We start from the raw sequence: 20,313 nt of genomic DNA on the forward strand, positions 1-20,313 counted from the left end.
ATACCATCGTTACATTCCGTAACTAATTTCAGAGAAAACTGAAGTGCCAAATTAGTGTTTAAGCAGTATGAGGTAAGATTAGTTTGAGTAGCTTTTAAACAAAGTATCAAGGTATACAGAAAATATCTGTTCTTCTATTATAAGTTACGCTCACGTAACTTATAATAATTTAACTGGTCTTTAAATATAGCAGTATGCTGCAGATTCTGTGATCTATGCTGGAGAAGCATGAAACAACAAAAACCAAAACAAACATTAATACTTTACTAAAGCAATGAAAATAGTTCAGATACAGTTTCATCTTTTTCTTTCTTCTCCAGAATTTCACCAGGAGATAGCTTGTTTGACAAGACACCTGCTTCTTTAACATCTCCTGGAAAAACAGCCTTCTGTGACTGTGTGCTTGAAGATGCTGGATTATATCGATCAGTGAATAAATTAGACACAGTTTCTCAGTCAGAATTTCCTCTGTCTTGTAAAGAAAGTGAAAATGGTAGATTTCTTTCTTTGATACCAGGACTGGACATCACTGCTGAGTATCTTGGTCCTGTTGATCTTGTCAGAGGCTTAAACAAACGTTCGTCTGCACATGAAATGGATTCATCTGTACTTCTGCAGAGGAAGGATAATCAAACCGAACTTCACAAAACATCACTAGTAAACACAGATGTGTCTTCAACCTCGGTGGGAAATACTGGTGTAGAAAAAGAAGGAACTTCAAGCTCAGGCATTAGAAGAGGTTCTCACAGTTACAGTAGTCAGCGTCACAAAAGTCAATCTGTTACAAGTAGGGGGAAGCGCCAAAATTATTATGAATACCATCCGGTATTTCTGTTCCAAAGTCTTAGCCAAACAGACTTAGAGGGGTACAGCTATTTTTTCCCAGAGGACCATGCCACTGACACAGACCAGAAGTTTCTTCCTTCTTGGCCCACACCTTCTGGCCTCACCGAGTCGAGCGCTTTGTTACTGTGCCAGGAGGCAATAGCTAATTCCAGTATAGGAAGGTCTTGTGGTGGGCTTCTTGGCCGGCGAATAGAAGATGCGGTCAGTATGTGTGTTAAAGATTTGCTGCTGAAAGATGACCTCAGCTGGGCAGAAGCTTCCTTAGCTCTTCTAGAGAACGAATGTGAGAAGAGAGTTTTAGAAGAAATAAATCACAACGGACAGGAACTTCAGGGGTCCTTTGAGAGCCTACTTAATGCGTTGAAGTGTCCCAGTCTCTGCAGTGGTAATGGGGAATGTACAGAATGGGGCTGTGCATGTTTTGAAGGCTACAGCTCGTATGACTGCAGCATCCTGTCTGGTAAGTGAGGGAGGGGGTAAATTACTTAAATAATGTTCTAGGTGTGTGCGCAACATACATTTATTTTGCTGCTTTGCTGTTCTGCTTTTGCATGCAGAAAAAGCAGGGCCCTACAGTGGCCCTTTTCATTATCTGACAATTTAGTTCTGGTTTAATACAGCCATAACTGTTTTCTATTCAACCTTGTTTCTCAAGAACAAACACAGGCTTAGTTTGTGGTATGTCAGATTTAAAAAATTTACCACTTGGTGAGTTTTATACTCTCTGTGATCCTGTTTATTAACTGTAAGTGGGATGTTCTTCTCTTTGCTGATGTTACATCTCTGTAAGCTGTTAAATGTGGTAGAAGCAGAACTGAAAGTACCAGAAAACTCAAAGCCCTTTCAAAACAAAACTTGTTAATATTTTGGTTTGCTACAGTGTTTTTATTTTAGTGACTGTCGTGGTTTAGCCTTTCTGGATGCCAGGTGTCCACCAACGCTGCTCTGTCACACACACACCCCTGCCCCCCAACTGGACATGGGAGAGAACATACAACAAAAGCTCAAGAGAAGGGCAGGGAGAGGTCGCTCACCAATTACTGGCATGGGCAAAACAGACTTGATTTGGGGAAATTGGTTTAATTTATCAGCAATCAAATTGGAGTAGGATAATGAGAAACAAAACCAAATCTTAAAATCACCTTCCCTCCACCCCTCCCTTCTTCCCAGGCTCAACTTCACTCCCAAATTCTCTCTCTCCTCCCCCCAAGCAGTGCAGGGGGACGGGGAATGGGGGTTGCGATCAGTTCATCACACGTTGTCTCTGCCGCTCCTTCCTCCAGCGTGGAGTCCCTCCCATGGGAGACAGTCCTCCACAAATTTCTTCAACGTGAGTCCTTCCAGTGGGCTGTAGCTCTTCACGAACTGCTCCAGCATGGGTCCCCCATGGGGTCACAAGCCCCACCAACAAATCTGCTTCAGCATGGGCTCCTGTCTCCATGGGTCCACAGGTCTTGTGAGGACCCCGCTCCAGTGCGGGCTCTCCATGGGGCTGCAGCCGCCTTTGGGCATCCACATGCTCCAGCGTGGGGTGCTCCATGGGCTGCAGGGGGACAGCCTGCCTCACCATGGTCTGTTCGACCAGCTGCAGGGGAGTCTGCTCCGGCGCCTGGAGCACCTCCTCCCCCTGCTTCTTCACTGACCTTGGTGTCTGTGGAGTTGTTTCTCTCACATATTCTCACTCCTCTGTTGTGCTGCAAAATGCTGTTATGCAGGGTTTTTTCCTTCTTAAATACATTATTGCAGAGGCGCTACCACCATCGCTGATGGGCTCGGCCATGGCCAGTGGTGGAGCCAGCTGGCATTGCCTGTATCGGACATAGGGGAAGCTTCTGGCAGTGTCTCACAGAGGCTGCGTTTGCAGTCCCCTCGCTACACAAACCTTGCCATGCAAACCCAGTGCAGTGACCGATTTAAAAACAAATGCAGAAAGAGTTAAGAGAAAAAGAAATACTTCATTCCTCTTGAAATCAGATAAGCTGGTTTTGCTTCATAAAAACTATTTTTGAGTGTTCTAATATTTGTCAGTTTATTTCCTGAAATCACTTCCATCTGAGATGCGTTTGTTTAGTTTTTAAACAAAATATTCCCTTTATAAATTATTGCATAACTGTCACCTTTCCAGTTCCTATTACTAGGGTCTGAGTTTAACTTAGATGCTATTCTGCAAGCGTGATGTAAAGAACTATAGGTGAGAAAGCAGAACATGTATTCACAAGTGTTTCTTATCAGATGAATATTTTCTCTACTTCATAATATTCAAGTTCCAAGAGAAGACAAAAAGTCTAGCTTTAAAGTTAAAATACATTTTAAGAATAAAAAAATGTTTCTGTTTATTCCTTTTGTCAGCTGGCTCCAGACTTCATTGTTTACATAGTTTTCTTAGCTGGATAGAGAAATAAACGTATTGCTTAATGTAAGTGCATATGAATGCATTAATATACTGACAGTCATTGTCTAATCTCTACTTCAAAGACCAGGCTCCAGAAATTACAGAGCTGGAGAATGCTGGGCTGTGTGATATTCGACAGTATGACTGCACATCAGTGAGAGCTTTTGGACATGGCTTCAGGGAGTCATTGAATCTGAAATGTGAAATTATCAAATTACAGGTAGGTCTCCCTGAATAGTAACCATTACATTTTGAACTTCTCAGAGAATGAGGGAAAAAATGTCTAACACATTATTCATTGATGTGGGCACAACCCAATACTTTAGTAGAAGCTAAAAGTGAAGGCACTCAGCCCTTTGCAGCAGACACTCAAGTCTTTGCAAGATTGCCGTTTCCTCTGTGATAAGAGAAATACAAAGCATAATGGGAATGTTCAGCAGCCAAGAGAGAGATAACAGCATATGGCACCTCTCCATCAGAAAGGGGCAAGGGCAGTTCTGTTAGTAACAACCAGTACATCGTTGTTCATTTTTAAGTGCTTATGGAGAGGAATTGAATTACCGCTTTTTTGAAAAAGGACAGCAAGGTTAAAGACATTACTAGATTTCAGTCTCAAATCTAATGCTTGAAATAGTCCTTTTATAAACATAATAAATCTGTTACAGAAAGAGAAAGGCATTTTTGGTGTTTTGTCCATTTCCCCGGGGCAGAATACCATGGCTATTTAATGATATATGTCAGCTCTGTACCCCCGGTTTGAACAGGAAATTAAAAATGTTGCACTGTAAACTAACAGGAGTCTGTATAGAGAAACTGTTGTTACTCAGGCCTAGAGTTCGCTCAAGGCAAATTTACAACGAGTTTACATGTGTTAGCCTGGAATAAACAATTGGCAATTACAAGGGTTTATGTCATGTTAGACATGAGAATAAAAAAAGCTTCAAAGTAAAATTGGGTTTTGTTGATATGACTGGGGGGTGGAGGGTGAGATGATGAAAGGGGAACAATTCAATGGGAAAATTTTGTTCTTGAGAGAAAAAAAGTTTTCCTTAGCTAGTTCCAGCAGCTGCTAAAATTATTTGGACAGATTAAGCACTGCTGGGTATAGATTTTTCTTAAACACAACATGTATCCACTCATCTGAAAGTTGGCTTGAAATGGTCAAGTCAAGAGTAAGTTTACACTCCATTAGGTTAAAAGACTTTTAGACCAAGCTCACAGTGAGGCAATTATTGGAAGTTCGCTTATCACAGTTTGAAATGTCTCAATTTTAACTCATGGCAAGATATTCTGATACAACACTGTTTGTGGTGGTATATTTGACTGCTAACTACAAAAACTTTCTATTTAATCACTTCTATTGATGATCTGCTCACTGGCAAGAGCCAGGTTAGGAAATGAGCACTACTGCTGTTATCTGCAGTTGAGGAGGAAGCTGGGAATTTTTTCCTTGAAAATACAGAAGAAAGGATGTTTGTGTGTTTTGGTTTTTATTTAATTTTTTTTTATTTAATTTTCAGGCCAGATAGTGACTTTATGCAAATATCAATGGACTTGCAACAATATAGAACTCCATGTATTTTAGGATTAAATTTAAATGATTAAAATTTCGTAGAAGAGACATTTTGGCAGAATTTAGAAATATTGTCCATGGGCTGTCCTACCTTATTGGGAAGGATGTAGGTCTCGTGCATGATGCTAAAGCAGGTGATTCAGCAAATTCTATATTGAAGTACCTGACAGATGCAGGGCTATTGCACAGGTCTTGACAGAGGTTTGAGTAGGACATGGCCAAGGAAAGTATAATTCTACAGACCCAGAATTTACTAAGATTTTGGTAAAGAGTGAGAGTTTGTTTAACCTCCCCAAAAAGAAAATACAGCTTTAGTTCCTTCTGATTTATGTTGAACTGCAGAAGTAAGTTTTTTCTATGAATCTAATGAGCTAGAATGCTAGTAGATCTGAAGGGTTTTTAATTGGTTTTTGAAAGGTTAATATTTTTCTGAAAAAATGATCTGAGCTTGCCTCCAGCTAATAACAAAAGGTTTCTGGAGGAATAGACGGCATCACATTTCAAAGGTTATGGTACTAAATGCACTCAGAATTACATATTTGGAAATATTTAGATGTTACACTTCTACTCGCCCTTGCTATGAGTTCTTTAACTGAGTATAACGTGAAGAAAAACAAAATATTTGGTTGGAACAAAAATAGCTCATATATCTTTTCAGCAAAGGTTTTTATTTTTCTGCTGTTTTTCTGTTTGTAAAAAAAAATGCAAGGCCTTATCAGCAGATGTCTCCCCATGTCAGAACTGGGATTGAGTGAATGTCTCGATTGGCTCCAGCAACTGAAAAAACATGCTTGACTAGTAGAACCTGGTGAAGCTCAAAATGGTTTTGATCTTGCTGTTCGCTTGATTCTTTGTCTGCCTGAATTCTTACTTCCTTCTAACTTTATTTTCAGTATGTTTATCCCTGCTTACACATCAATACTTCAGTCAAATAGTGTTATCATCCCGGTTCTGTTAGCTTGAACTCTGAAGGTAGATCCTTGGATGACTTGTCCTCACTGCAGTTTAGAAGTCTGCAGGGTTAATGGTGTAGCCTATTGGCTTGTGCGAGGGCTTAATGGCTAACTGCCAGTATTCCCCCAGCACCCAGAATGATACCTGAGCCCTGCCAAAAATGTCATCTGTTCGTCGACTAGAGCTTGTCCTCTCATGGCAGCAGCGATGGAGAGGGATAGAGGAACTTACGCATCAGATCAGTGCTGTAGAGGATCACCCACTGCTTAACCCTCCCATTACTCTCCAGCTGGAAGAACTGTTTCTCCTTGGCAATACAGTGCCAAAGGGTCATGTGGCAGGGAAGACTCCTCCACCTTTTCTTCCACAGTAGCAGGTTTAGGTAGAAAACTATGTGTGCAAATAATGGCACTTAATATTTCCCACTGCATTCTAATCCAGAGACATTGGATTTGTTCTGCAATACTGCAATGCAAACACTGCAATACATGTGGGTTTTTTTGCCTCTGATAAAAATATTTTCATCATGTATTTCACTGAAAAACAGGTTTTCTCTCTTAACATTTAGTACAGTGATAGCCAATGGATTCCTGGAGAACCTCTGACTCTGCCAGCTGCCTTCCAAAATGCCAGGACTGTCGACTGCCAGCTACCAAATGATGGCCAGCAGTCTGACGTCATGGATCTGATTGATGATAAACCAATTGTCGGGTGGCAAATAAAGGTACCCACAGAAATTTCAAGTATTCACTTACAAATACTCCTATTAAGATGAAAAGATATTATATAGATACTAGCCTTTTTTAAATGGTACTAAAGGTAGAACTTGGCTTGCTTAACTTGGGGTGCCCGTTTCATCACCTAAGCTTAAGTGTTGATTCTGTGATTCTGTGGAGTGTCATCTGTTGAGTGTCATGTGAGAGTGTTCCCCTGCAAGGGGAGTGGTAGATATGACCTAGGACCTACAGAGAGACACGTTCTTCAGGAGAAGTTGAAGGCCAGGTAGTTACCCAAGAACATTTCAAATGACATTAAACACATTTGGGGGAAAATCGAGTTGAGCCCAGTCTACATGTGCAGATCCCTGTGAGGTAGATACCTGAGCTCTCATACAGATTGAGTCAATAAGGCCAATAGAGTCTACACATTGTTCAGTTTACCCTAAAGTAGACACATACATGTGGTTGGTCAAATATCTGCCTAGACTTATTGGCAGGATTGATTAGATTTCTGCCAGCTATTACGAGAGTTTAAACAGCTAAATGTAGGTGTCTATCAATGACTTGAAGCTCATGCTAGCAGTCCATGCTGGTGATGTGTTGATACTTGTATGGGTTAATCCATTTTTACTGTGCGTCTTGCAGATTTCTAATGATGGATTCATTTATAGCAACTCTAAAACAATGATATTATATGATGGAGCATGTCAGACGTGTGAACCACAAGAATCTGGGCTATGTACGTTAAAGGTATGTATTTCATTACACTCTATTATGAAAATACATATATTTTCAGGCAGAAAAAAAGATTTAGAAAAATCAGCAGAACGTGCCCTGTTCTTGTGTCCAACAGGGATTTTCCGTGCACAGAAATGGTAAGACCAGAAAGAGAAACTGGGATGAGACAATTTTTAATTAAAAAAATCAAACCAAAAGCATTTAATGTAATTGCCAAATGAAACATGCTGTCAGTTACTTAAATTTAAAAACAACCTTAGTTGTTTAGTGGAAGTGCAGAACAGATTAGATTTTGACACTTTACAAATTCATCCAGATGTACTGTTTAATAACCAAAAATTAATGAATCACATTGTCATTTCTCTAAAAGGAGAAAACGTGCAACATAGATGGACTCTGTTATGGTGAAGGTGACGCAAATCCAACCAGCCCTTGCTTACTCTGCAGACCAGACATATCAAAGTTAACTTGGTCAATTGTTGAAAGTAAGTTCTAAATAGGTTGTTTTTTAATAGCAAGAAGTTGAAAATCTACTAAGTTTTTAGATTTATGGAACTAGTGAAGTTTTAAGTTTAACTAGTTGAGTGTTTCATTTAAAGCTTAGTACCCACTACTTTAGCTTGTAATTTGATCTTGGTTTTCATTTGACGTTTCTCCTAATTTCTGAAAATGTTATTTTGTTTTCCAGACCATATATGTAAAAGTCAGGCTTTTTTTTTTCCTTGCCCTGCCCCCACCAGTAGCCATTACAAATAAGTAATGAAAATTAACAGTTCTCAGCCTAATCGACACTTTGAAGTCTTTTGATATTTGGCACAGCCGCATCCACTATTGTTGGTCTTCAACATTTAGGAATAAAAGATATTTTCGAACACATGACTCTGACACCAAACAAGGAGAACACAAACTGAATTAAATGGCATATCATATTTATTAGCCACTTAATATTTGGACAGAATCCACATCAATGTCATAGATACATGGCCTAGACTTCAGTCTAGTTAGAAACTGCACTGTAAAAAGAAGATCCAAGTCTAGACTCTCAATTTTCCTTCTCCATAATACAAAGTTCTAGCCTAGAAGTTACAGCTCTTTTGGCTCAGGTCTTGATCTTTGGATCTACAAATCATTTTGGTCCCTTCACCAAATGGGACATCTCTTGGTGCTTTACTAGTAGCCATCCATCCTGCCCCATCAAGCCAAGTCCATAACATCTCAAACACAAGTGTTCCATCAGTGTTTTCATGGGTTAATGTGCTGGCAAGACTCTGCCTGGATTGGGAAGGGTCCTATATGAGTGGGACTTCTGGTGCCTGTCTTGCTGAATCTTTTCCTACTTCAAACTTGTACTGACAGCGAAGGTGGCTATACCTGTTCCAAAAGAATGAAACTTGAATTAAAGAAGTGAAATGAAAGTCATCTGGCAGTCAGGGAGTCAAGGGATTTCCATGCTACAGCCACAGAGTGGAATTCAATATTGCAAAGTCTGAAATGGGAGAAAAATGTAAACCAGAGGCAATCCCCCAAAACCGAGGGGCGCAACCTCTCCTCCAGAGTGGACAACATTAGGAACAGAGTGTCAGAATCTAAATGCTGAGACACTGGTTACAGCTGCTTCTCGCATCATGGTTTCTGCCACAGTGGAGGTTCTTTCTTGGAGTGGTCACTTCACTGTAACTCAGATCTTAGCAATCTTAGTCACCTTTCGACGTCCCAACTTCAAAACCTATGCTCTGCCCAGGGCATCTGCTTCTTTCTTTCACATAACTTGTCTTGGTACATGGGTTTTGTTTGTTTTCAACTGATGTCTCTAGAAATCTAGTTGCTCCTGCCAAATAGGTTAGAGCTCAACAGTGCAGCCATGTAAATAGACTAAGACTTACCAGTGAGTAAGCTGCATGGTTGAAATCCTTCCAAGGAACAGTGAGTGAATGCCTTACTCCATCACCTCATGCTCAGTTTTGCCAAGATAGTCATTACAGCCTATTCCCAAATATACTTAACAATGACTATTTGCTTCTTAAAGGAAACACCAATCACCTCTGAGTTTTATGGCTTCCTGTCCTTTCATCTGCAAATTATCTCTGTACGTTTAAAATACAGTGTTTAAATTCAATGCATTCTGAGTTCTTTCTATGTGTGGATGCAGTGCATCTTTACAAGCTCCTGTGTAGTATAAGTAATTTCTTGGTTATGTTGTTACAGTTATAATGTGCTTTTCCTGTGGCATTCAAATGACATTAGAACTTAAATAGTTACATGTGATTTCCTTAATAGTAAGATGTGCTCCTTTTTAATTGCTTAAAAGACTAAACATCTCTTTTGTTACAGACAACCAGCCTCCAGTGCTTGAAACTTTTCAGGGTGTGCTACAGACTTTTTATGGAGAAGATTTTGTGTATCAGTTTTTGGCTTCAGATCCAGAGGGCTCTGCTATTCATTTCACACTGGATTCTGGTCCAGAAGGTGCCAGTCTTTCCCCATCAGGTCTCCTTTTGTGGAAAGCTCTGTCGATGAATCCCCATAAATTAACATTTTCTTTGACAGATGACTGCAATGCAAAGACTAAGGTAGAAATAGAGGTAATGAATATTACAGTAAAATGATGCATACTAGTAAGATGTTTGTCTAATTACAAAATTCATTGCTAGTTCATTTAAAAAAAAGAAAACTCTTATTGGGCATGTCTTGTAGGTCAGTGTAAAATCATGTGATTGCCTAAATAATGGCTCATGTGTGACAAACATTAATTTCCCACCTGGAAGTGGAAGATATCTTTGTGTGTGTGTGGCTGGATTTGAAGGTGATCTCTGTCAAGTGAATACTGATGACTGTAAACTTAACCAGTGTGGTATTGGCAGATGTGTGGATGGAATAAACAGCTATTACTGTGAATGTCCACCTGAACTTCAAGGTAAATTGCTACTTTATTTGCACTGTTTATCACATTTAGTGATAAATAGGGGTTTCCAATTTTATGTCAACAATTTTTAAAAAACTTTTGACTGTAAATATCTTGCTGTTAGAGTATGAAGAAATTTTATGGTCTTGTGGTAAAGTTACATGATATACTTCATTTTTCTTGCATGAATACAGCGGTTGTTTATATTATGAGAGCAAATTTCCATTGTTTTCCTCTGCAGAGGTAAACTCAAAAACATGGTGAAACATAGGAGTGATGACTTTGGTCACGGTGTGATTCCTCCTATGCCTGCAGATAAACATGCAGTCCCCACAGCCCATCTTCTCCATATTCCGCAATAAGCAAGCTACTTGATAGAAGATGGAAAAATGTGAATGGCAAAGCTAGTCAGCTGTACTTGTTAACTGTACTGAAATACTTTGTTGCACTTGCTAGATGCCTTTTCTGTATTTCAGCACCTGCATACATTCAACTTTTACCTTTTATAAGCACACTGTCAAAGTCTAGTGACGCAATATTGTAATAAAAAAAAAATCTGTATTTCAATGCAGGTAAAAATTGTCAAGATGATACAGATGAATGTGTATCCGGTCCTTGCTTCCCCGGAGTATTTTGCTTCAATACTTTTGGTTCTTACTATTGTGGTCCATGCCCAAACAATCTGCAAGGAGATGGGAGGTCGTGTTACGGTAAAATTATTTGTTTTTCGGAAGAATGCTATTATCTTACTGTCACTTAGATAAAAAAATCTTCAGTTGTGCTTTGAGTTTCTAGCAGTAACTTAGAGCTCTCTTCAGTAGCAAAACAGGACTGTGTCTGACTGTCGATGGCTGGGACAGAATCTCAGTTGATGACATCAGACTGCACTGGGCCACATAGTTGTAAAACACTTTCTCAGGTGACTAGAAAAAATAGATACAAAATACCCCAATTCTTTTATATCAAAGTAGAATGCAATGAAATGGGGTATTTTCCTGCATTATTTTCATAACATGAGCAATTATTGCTGACATATTTTTCTGTTAGATTGGTTAATGTAGAACTGTTTACCTGAATCAAGGCACTTGTCGAATAAGGTGCCCAAACATTTATTTACAATGCAATTACTGAATAACTTGTATTTTTAAAACAGTCTATTGAGAACTTGTACAAAACAGTTTTTACTCTTTATCTGCTTTCTGAATTTTGAGTTATTTTTGTGTACTAAAGCTTTAACTCTGTAATTTATTTGCAGTTGAAACAAAAGTAACTACTAATGCATATTTACAATGTTTGTTTTTAGAAAGCTTTGAAGACACTAATGTTGAAACAAAGGATTCCCCAGGAGAAATTGGAGGGAATAAAGGTGATTTTTTCATAAAGAAAATGGAATTTCTGATTCACATACTAATAAGAATATAGCTGACAAATAAAGGTTCTAGTCAGTTTTATGTTATTCACTTTAATTTTTCAGTTTGGCTCAATTTAATTCATTACTGGCATTGTATTCTGATCTGAAAAATGAGACTGAAATGTCAATATCAACAAATCCCTTAGGTCAGCCAAGTCATTTTACTGACAGTGTGATGTATGACATTCTTACCGTTGCCTTTTGTTTTTGTGACTAACCACTGACATAAAACAGGTAACATGGGGATAGGGACATCTGTTAGATGCGATAAGCAGAAGTTTATGGCATTATGTTGAATGCCATTTTCCTACTTTAACTCAAAGGAAAGGTGAAGGATATGGCAAGTGAATGTCTTAATTCCAAAACTCCGTAAACGTTGTTGCTGGCATTTCCAGCTCTGTGCCTGCTGGGCTTTCTTTGCAGGAAATTCTCGTGTGTCTTTTTATCTCTGAATTATTAGTGGAAGAGGAGGAAAACTCCCTCACTCCGTTGCCAGTGCTGGATGATTCTTCATCAGCTGCAAAATGGTTTGCTTTTCAGCAGTGGGAGACAGCACTCTGTGATAAGATTCAGTAAAGTTTAACCTTTTGTAGCCCATTTTCTAGTGCTGTTCTAAATGAGATTAGGGACAGAGCGTAAGCGAGGTTGGATAATCTCCTCCAGTTTCATTCCTCCTCTGCCCCATAATGCCAAAAGCCCATACACGGCATTCTGCCATTCTGGGAGTACAGTGCCCGACTCCTTTCCACAACCCACCACCCCACCCCCTTTCCCTGGGCAGGGTATGAAGAGCTTTTCATTCACTTTGCACTCCTGTCAACGAGGAGGCCGAGTCAGTCTCTGTTGTTTATAAAACACATGAAACATCCCACTAAGGAAACCCATGCAGAAACTTTAATAAAGTTGATTAAAAAGTGTGTAGAGTAAAACATGGTAATACTTTTGCTACAAGGTGGTGGATTATTCACCTAAAATACTGTCCATGGTGCATCAGTAAGTAAAAGCATGTACACACCTTTGATTAAATATCTGCTTCTAGACTCTGAATTCATCACTAGCTCGTAGACACACTGATGAACCATAAGCAGTATCTTTTCTTTGAACTGTCTTTCAGTTACCTGGTTGGAAGCAGTATGTGGAGCTGGTAATTTGCTCTGGCAGTAAAGCTGTTTAATGACCCAGTATGGGAAAATCTCTGCTGTCTGTGTCATATATATAGTGCCTCCTCCTTATGTTCCAGCCAAGAAAAGGCCATGGTGAGGGTGGGAAAGGATGTAGCCGGAATATTTTGATCTTCTCCAATTCTGCTAGGTTAGGAGCTAGGTTCTACTGCATGCATGTATTCTGGTGTAGCACGTGGAGGTACTTCCTGAAGCACAGAATGAACAGGCTGTACATTTTCCTGTTCAGAGGACAGTGCCCACCCTCAGAAGGAAAAAAAGTCTCATAATATTCCTGTACTTTTCCCCCCATTTCTTTCTAACATGCTGTAGATTTTCAACAACCATCCTTTGAGAAATTTTTAAGCATCTCAAGCTATATTCCCAGTTCTACAGATGTCCCCGAGAGATTTATTTCTACAGAAATGGTCAGTAGCAGCACTCCACCAGCCTCCACAGTAAAAACAATCACTGCCTGGAAGTCCCTTAATTCTCAGAGAAGTGCTTCTGTGCAACCTGCTGTTACTGGAAACATTGCTCATACTCTCAGCACCATCAGCGGTCACCTTGCTAATGTGGAAGAGAGTTCTTCAGTGCATGCTGTGATGACTGCATCTTCAAGGAGCCATGCTGCATCTCCTGAGAAGAAAACAAGGGCACAAGCTGAGGTCTCCAGCTGTTCTGAGACCAGCAGGAGGACTTCTCCTGCTAGCAGCAGAACAAATATAAGCAAAGGGCTTTCATTGCCAGGCAAAGTATTCAGAAGTGGAAGTGTTCACAGAGTTCAGCACCTGTTAGCCAAGCATAAAGTGAGTCCTCTACCTTTCGTCCTTGTTGAAGTCACTGTCCCACCAACAATGCTTCCTGAAGGACTGAGTGAAACACTGATTCCTAAAGCCATAACCTGTAGTGATTTACCCTGTTTTCCTGGCGTACCTTGTGAGCCAAGTCAGGATGGAAGCATCAAGTGCGGTCGTTGTCCTTATGGTTATTATGGAGATGGCTTCACTTGCAGAGGTATTACAAACAGCTGCACTGAATGCTTTGCGGAAAAGAATCTTGTGACATCTTCGTGACTTGAAAGTACATTGTTACTGCCTGATCAGTGAAATGCAGAGAGTATTGAATTTTCTGATTTTCATTATTAATATTGGCATAGCCTACAGGCTTTTAGTTGTATGGATGCACTTAAAAAACTTTTTCTGGCATGTCTCAGGCTCCTCACTTACAGGCAGGGACCTGATGGGTTCTGTGTGATCGGGTTTGCTGTGGTAGGCAAGACACAGTTGTGCTGACCTGGCACTTTCATTTTGCTTATTCCTTTTTTTGTTTTCTTCATTGCCTTTCAGCAACATGTAGACAAACATGTGGCAAAAATATGGAGTGTGTGGCGCCCAATATTTGCAAATGCAAGCCTGGTTATGCTGGTTATAACTGTCAGGCTGGTAAGTAAGCCATTTTGCTTTAGCCTGTGGTAACTGATACATAGAAATCAATGATTTGAAGATCACTGTTGATTTTTTTCACAGCTATATGCAGACCTGATTGCAAAAACCATGGGAAGTGCATTAAGCCCAATGTCTGTGAATGTCTGCCAGGATACAGTGGCTCTGCTTGCGAGGAAGGTAAACAGACTGTTTTTCACTTTTGAATCCATAAATGCCCAAAGGATGCTGTAAATAACTTCCATGACTGTTCCTTCTGACAGAAAAGATGTGTGTTTATTTTACTTTTACTTTAGCAGAACGCTGTGAGTAACTCGTTGGTATATACCCTACTTTTTCTTGATATATACTGTAAATGTTGCTTGCGATTGGATATTCCTAAATTTAGCTTTCACAGTAAGTAGAGGAGTTCACCAGTGAATGTAGATGCCTCTAAGCTAAACACTTCCAAAGAGTGGGAAGTCCTGTCTGGAAATTGTCTCACATTTATTTTCTTCAGGGTGACCACCACTGTTGGGACTCTTCGTACTCTGTTGGAATTACTTATTCTTGTCAAAAGGCATTGCATACGTCTCCTTGTTTTATTCCCAGTTCTTTGCACACTGTCAGTTATTAACATTTCCCCTTTCCTAAAGCATAACCAATCCACACATCTTTTTAGAGGCAATTTCTTGAACAAGATAATTCTATATCTGCAGCTCGTTGTAAGCCGCCCTGTCAAAATGGAGGCACGTGCTTGGCCAGAAATCTCTGCACCTGCCCATATGGTTTTGTGGGACCAAGATGTGATACAAGTAAGCGAAAAAGTGTAAGGGAAGAATACGGAACACTTCTCCTGTTCTTCAGGAGCAAGAAAGCAATTATGGTTTAAATTTTTGATGTAGTCTGTTTAATGCTAGCAAATGACGTCATACCTGTGACTCTTTGAAGGCTCCCATACTTAGGCTTTTCAAACATTAGATAGTATTTGCACGGAACATGGAAAACATAACATGCTATAAAAATTGCAAATAGTTTATTGTTTATGATTCATAAATGTGGAAACATTGAGCACGTTGCACCTGCAATACTACTTTCAGAACAAACACAGATGTTTCAGATGTTTAATAAGTCCTTCCAGCTTTTTAACGTCTATCATCTTAAATTGGTTAGAAGCTGAGGTACTTTCAGAAGCTGGTATCAGTGAATGGTGGGTCAGGAAAACTAGGATACAGGAAAACTGAATTCAGAACCACATTATGGGGTCGTCTTTTTTTTTCTTCACCTGGCATGAAAATTGGATAATTTGCTGTGATCATAGCTGAAAAATTGGAATTAGTCTCACATAAATTGAATTTTACATATGGAATTCCACATGCTGCAATTTGGCAACTCCAAATGTTGGGTAGGTTTCATACAGGTAATGTTTGTCATTCAAATAGTCCAAATTTAGACATGCTGCTTATGTGTCATTCGCCTGAAGGTGCCACTGTGTTACTGACCCCAAAGTGAGAAAGCCCTTTGTTCATCTCCTCCTCAAATCCCAGGACTCTTCATGCTTTCTTGTTCTAGTTTCAATTGTGACACAAAAAAAAAAAGCTGCTTTTTGTTAGGCAGTACTAAAGAGGATGAGATGTTGTCCTGAAGAAGTGGTTCATGGCTTTCCACAGCCACAATATTTTTAATGTCTTTGCTTGTGAATCTCATGTTGCTCTATAGATGCGACGGCACTTGCTGAAGTGCTGGAGGACACTTGAGTGAACTTTCTTGGAGTCCATCAAATCCATCGTGTAACACGGTCCATTTGTCTCTTAGTATTGAATTTCCCTTTATTTTAGAATGTATTTGAAATTTTCTAGATTTTTTTGCGCAAAATATAACCAGACCATGGATAATTACTTGGAAAGACATTTTGTTTACCTTTATAGTCTGGTGCTAGCTTTTTATGGCTTTGAGACTGGATTAATCTAATGAATTCCTCTTCAACTAGTGGAATTGTATGTTATTTCCAGTGTTAATATGTGGGAAAGAATTGAAAAATTAATCAAGCATAATTGGTAACATATCTCTTTCTCTCTTCCCCCCACACCTTCTCACCTCCCCCCCTACCCCCTTCTCCTTTGGTTTTGCCCCACTTGTCGGATGGCAGTGGTTTGCACCAGGCACTGTGAAAACGGTGGTGAATGCCTTACTCCAGACATCTGCCAGTGTAAGCCTGGGTGGTACGGACCTACGTGCAGTACAGGTAACGCTCCTGCAGCTTCCACGTTCCTGGGAGAGCGTCCGTGGGACCTCCCGTGGGTAGAAATTTGGAACCGCGGGGCTCAGGCAGCAGCGACAGGCGGCTGCTTACTGCCGCAGAGCCCCCGCGCTCCCTCTTGTCTCTGCATCTTGGTTCTGCTGCTCTAGGCAGCCTAGTACTGATCCCAAAACTCTGGGTAAAGGTCTTACGTGAATGGTGTTACCTGCAGTTTATCTTAGGTATTCAGTTCCTGTCCTTGCAACAGAAGCCGATATTTTATAGACTTTGTTTGGGTGTCCTGCTTCCCACTCTTCCTGACTCTGTTTCTGCAGCGATGTGTGACCCGGTGTGTCTCAATGGTGGCTCCTGTACCAAGCCAGATGTTTGCCTCTGTCCACATGGATTCTTTGGTGCCCAGTGTCAGAATGGTAATCTTTTTCTTTTTTTTCCTTTTTTTTTCCCCACTCCCCTCTTAGCTGCCATTATGAGGAAATCTGTGAGGAAACGTTGTTATCTTAAAACACAAAATTCACAATCAAGTCATGTACTTGAGAAGTGGTGCAAAACAGAGATTACATTCTTTTTTAGATTTTATGGCTCATGCGAGAAGAAGGGACACTCAAAATTTGCCTTGTCTTCCACTCATCTTTTGAGCAGTGTTCAGCCAGTTCCATTGTATGCTATGTAGTCTGGTTACTCGTGCACACATACAGCTGCCAACCTTAAGCCCTTTTTGTCTGATTTTGTCTTTACTGTTGACGTAGGCACCAGTCCACACTAAGATGGTTTTTATGAGACAGGCCTGCTAGTGCTGAATGTCTGTGTAAGCTGTCAGAAAGTTAGTGTTGCACTCTTGCTTCCTAGAAGCGTTTTGCCAAGTCGAACCAAACGCGCACTACAGCCTTTTCCTCCCGTTTGTATTTTTCAGCTGTCTGCAGCCCGCCGTGTAAGAATGGCGGTCATTGCATGAGAAATAACGTCTGCACTTGTCCTGATGGGTACACAGGCAGAAGATGTGAAAAAAGTGAGCCAGTGTTAAAATCGTTCCAGGATCCGAAAGTAACCAATATATGATTCTGTAATTGGTGAAATGTATTAAACAGCAGATGTTTTTGGTTTTAAGGTGTCTGTGAGCCAAGGTGCATGAATGGAGGAAGGTGCGTAGGGCCAAACGTTTGCTCTTGTCCTTCAGGATGGAGGGGAAAAAGATGTAACGCTCGTAAGTATCTTGTAGTTAAGAGGAGAACCATACCTTCAAACTAAAGGACAGCTCTGTCCAGTCAAGTAATATGAGGTTAGTGTCAAAGAACTCAAGAATATACACACGGTGGAAAAAATAATGGGCTATAACTTGGCAGCAAAATTTAGGGTGGAGGACTAATACTGCAGTTCTTAGGCTAAATCACAAGACCAGAATACCTTTTAAATTCCTGTATAGCAAATAATGTTTGTTTCTTAATTCTTGTCTAAATAAGAAACATCTGTATTTCTGCAAAGAGCTGAGTCAATGAACTGAAAGAATTTCAATTTGTGCTGTAGGACATTAAAGCAGATGATAATAGAGGAAGAACTACAAGGAAAGATTGGAAAACTGTGGAAACAGTGGGAAATGATTGGAATAGAAGATGCAATGGGCACGAGCTCTTTAGGAAAGGTAGAAATAGGACTGCGATGGTAGCACAGCTGTGCATCACATTGTATCTTAACAAAGATATCGATGGTGCATAAATAAAACGTGGCAGCTTGGATAAAGCACGGTCTGCATCAAAATCAGCGGGAGGCAGGGTGGTAGAAATCCAGTAGATAAAGTGTCACTGTCTGTCACAGGACTCACTCAAGGCTCGGATATTCATATGGCTCTAATAGCATAGAGGAAAAACAATTTTCCCCTGCATTACTTTGTGTAATTATTGGAAAGTTTTACTGAAAAAAATATTACCCATATTGATGGGGCTGAGATATTCTTGGCCACTGCGGAAGAAAGATTTGATTATCAACTACGCAGTTAGTCAATGAGAAATAATAGTGGGCCAGATTATGGCTTAACAAACAGGGATGAATGTGCAGAAAAATGGGTCATAGGAAATAACTTCAGAGCAATGTTCATGAGTTGATTCACGGTGTTTTAAGTTGCATGATGGACAAAAGATCCCTCACTAAGGTGTGGGGTTGAGAAAGGTAAATTTGGAAAAAACAAAGCTATTTAGCGGTGCTGACTTAATTCAGTATTTCAGGCTTTTGTAGCAATCTGTGATGCATCAGAACAACTCAGCGCATGCTTTGGCTGCAGGGCGTTTTGTTTCTAGTTGCAGCTCTGCTTTAATATCCTGTTGATCTTAGAGGGAGTTTCAGTGAAAATGATGTGACTCTGGTGTACAGAAAGCGCTCAGCCTCTCGCGGGCATCCTGCAATGTCAACAATGAGTAGAAGTAATCACTTGGAATATAATCAAACTCTGTGATGACGTTTGTGCAGCAATCTGTCTTCAGGAATGTAAGAACGGTGGGGAGTGCATCGGACCGAGTACGTGCCATTGCCCTCCGCAGTGGGAAGGAATCCAGTGCCAAACACGTAAGAATGGTGTGACCTGAAACCCCTTGCTTCGGCACAGCTGAGAACGCTCCAGCCATGCATAGCGCCCAGAACTCCTGTACCTCGGTTGTGTTTTAACTCAAGTCTGTGTCAAAGGCCAGCGTAAAGCATAGAGATTCCTCTGCCCGTCCTGAAGCCCTGTGGAACCGTGGCAGGAGGCTCTAACACCATATGCTGCCACAGCAGCCCTGACGGGCCGTTGCAATAGCTTGACATAGTAAGATGTGCTAAAACCCACCTTGGTCATGTCCCTCGCTCAGTCTCATTCATGCCCTCAGCATGTTCCCGTGTTAGATCTGCACCAAAGCACAAAGGGGATGGGACAGGCGTAAGAACGTTGCTGGCCCCACGTGACTGTGAAGTGTCCTTACGCTGAGGGGGTGTTTCCCTGTGAAGACACCTACCGTGTTCTTGGCTCCTATGAGCAAGCAGAATAAGTATATAGGATAGTAGCCACTTTTCCTTCATCAGGTTGCTTTCAAGAATAAAGCCACCTATGTGTCTCTCTTTTTTCAGCTGTGTGCAACCAGAAGTGTCTGTTTGGAGGCAAGTGCGTATTGCCTGACGTGTGCTCGTGTCGTACTGGTTATACTGGAGTCCTCTGTGGGAAGAAAATTCAGGTACATGTACAGCCAGGACACCATCACAGATACAGGGGTTTGGGAGTCATTAGCTAGTCCACCCTTATCCAGTGAAGCAGCACGGAATGCACCAAATGTGGTTGTCCAACTTCTTCCTTTTGGCCTCCAGTGAGGGAAAATCCATAAAATTGCCAAGATCTATTGCAGTTACGTATATGCTCTAATACTTACAGAATTGTTCTCGACACCTAATGTAAATTTCCTTTGTTTCAAAGTAAGCTGGTTATCTCTTGTCATTCCCTAAGTGGCAGCAGCCAGGAATTGCTAACTATCCTCTTCGTAACAGCCTGAATTCTCCCTTCCAGTGTCTGGCCCCATTTTAGGGAAGACAGTCCCACTGCTGACTTAGCTTGCGACAAGCCCCGATAGTTAGCTTTCAGCTGACAAACTGCAGCGTCACTCAGCTCATCCCTGGGCTATACAAATGCTCCTTATTCCCCGGCGTAACTTTGGGAATAGCTTTACTTCTCTGCGTCACAGTGAACGATGGCCATTTCTCTGTTTTGTCACGTCATCTTCTGTTGTATTCCTCTGCTTGAGTGCTGACAGTCGCTCACTGAAGGAATTTAATTATACGTTTCATTACAACTAACTTTTCTGTGACATCTGAAGTACAAAGCATTCGACTCCTCTTGCATCATCTGTGATGTTTCTCTTCTTCGAATTTCAACATATTTAGACACTTTCCTGGTGCCAGCAGAGGTCATTGGGTGGAGTTG

At 40.7% G+C, this 20,313-nt stretch overlaps 1 protein-coding gene across 3 annotated transcripts in view; it reads left to right on the plus strand.

The window, feature by feature from the left end:
* Positions 1 to 20,313, plus strand: part of VWDE (von Willebrand factor D and EGF domains) — a 39,801-nt gene that overhangs the window by 18,442 nt on the left and 1,046 nt on the right. The window contains exons 11-29 of one of the 3 annotated variants that reach the window (XM_075419252.1): positions 321 to 1,306; positions 3,322 to 3,458; positions 6,334 to 6,489; positions 7,130 to 7,234; positions 7,593 to 7,707; positions 9,554 to 9,804; positions 9,917 to 10,136; positions 10,697 to 10,834; positions 11,428 to 11,490; positions 13,029 to 13,712; positions 14,045 to 14,140; positions 14,225 to 14,320; positions 14,839 to 14,934; positions 16,269 to 16,364; positions 16,694 to 16,789; positions 17,290 to 17,385; positions 17,485 to 17,580; positions 18,837 to 18,932; positions 19,470 to 19,573. In XM_075419252.1, the coding sequence (XP_075275367.1) occupies positions 321 to 1,306; positions 3,322 to 3,458; positions 6,334 to 6,489; positions 7,130 to 7,234; positions 7,593 to 7,707; positions 9,554 to 9,804; positions 9,917 to 10,136; positions 10,697 to 10,834; positions 11,428 to 11,490; positions 13,029 to 13,712; positions 14,045 to 14,140; positions 14,225 to 14,320; positions 14,839 to 14,934; positions 16,269 to 16,364; positions 16,694 to 16,789; positions 17,290 to 17,385; positions 17,485 to 17,580; positions 18,837 to 18,932; positions 19,470 to 19,573 (3,727 nt within the window). Of the gene's footprint in view, positions 1 to 320; positions 1,307 to 3,321; positions 3,459 to 6,333; positions 6,490 to 7,129; positions 7,235 to 7,592; positions 7,708 to 9,553; positions 9,805 to 9,916; positions 10,137 to 10,696; positions 10,835 to 11,427; positions 11,491 to 13,028; positions 13,713 to 14,044; positions 14,141 to 14,224; positions 14,321 to 14,838; positions 14,935 to 16,268; positions 16,365 to 16,693; positions 16,790 to 17,289; positions 17,386 to 17,484; positions 17,581 to 18,836; positions 18,933 to 19,469; positions 19,574 to 20,313 lie in introns of those variants that run through there. The other 2 variants (XM_075419253.1, XR_012763769.1) reach the window with 2 other exon arrangements.

This window comes from Opisthocomus hoazin, chromosome 4, assembly GCF_030867145.1.
Source record: "Opisthocomus hoazin isolate bOpiHoa1 chromosome 4, bOpiHoa1.hap1, whole genome shotgun sequence".
Lineage (NCBI taxonomy): Eukaryota > Metazoa > Chordata > Aves > Opisthocomiformes > Opisthocomidae > Opisthocomus > Opisthocomus hoazin.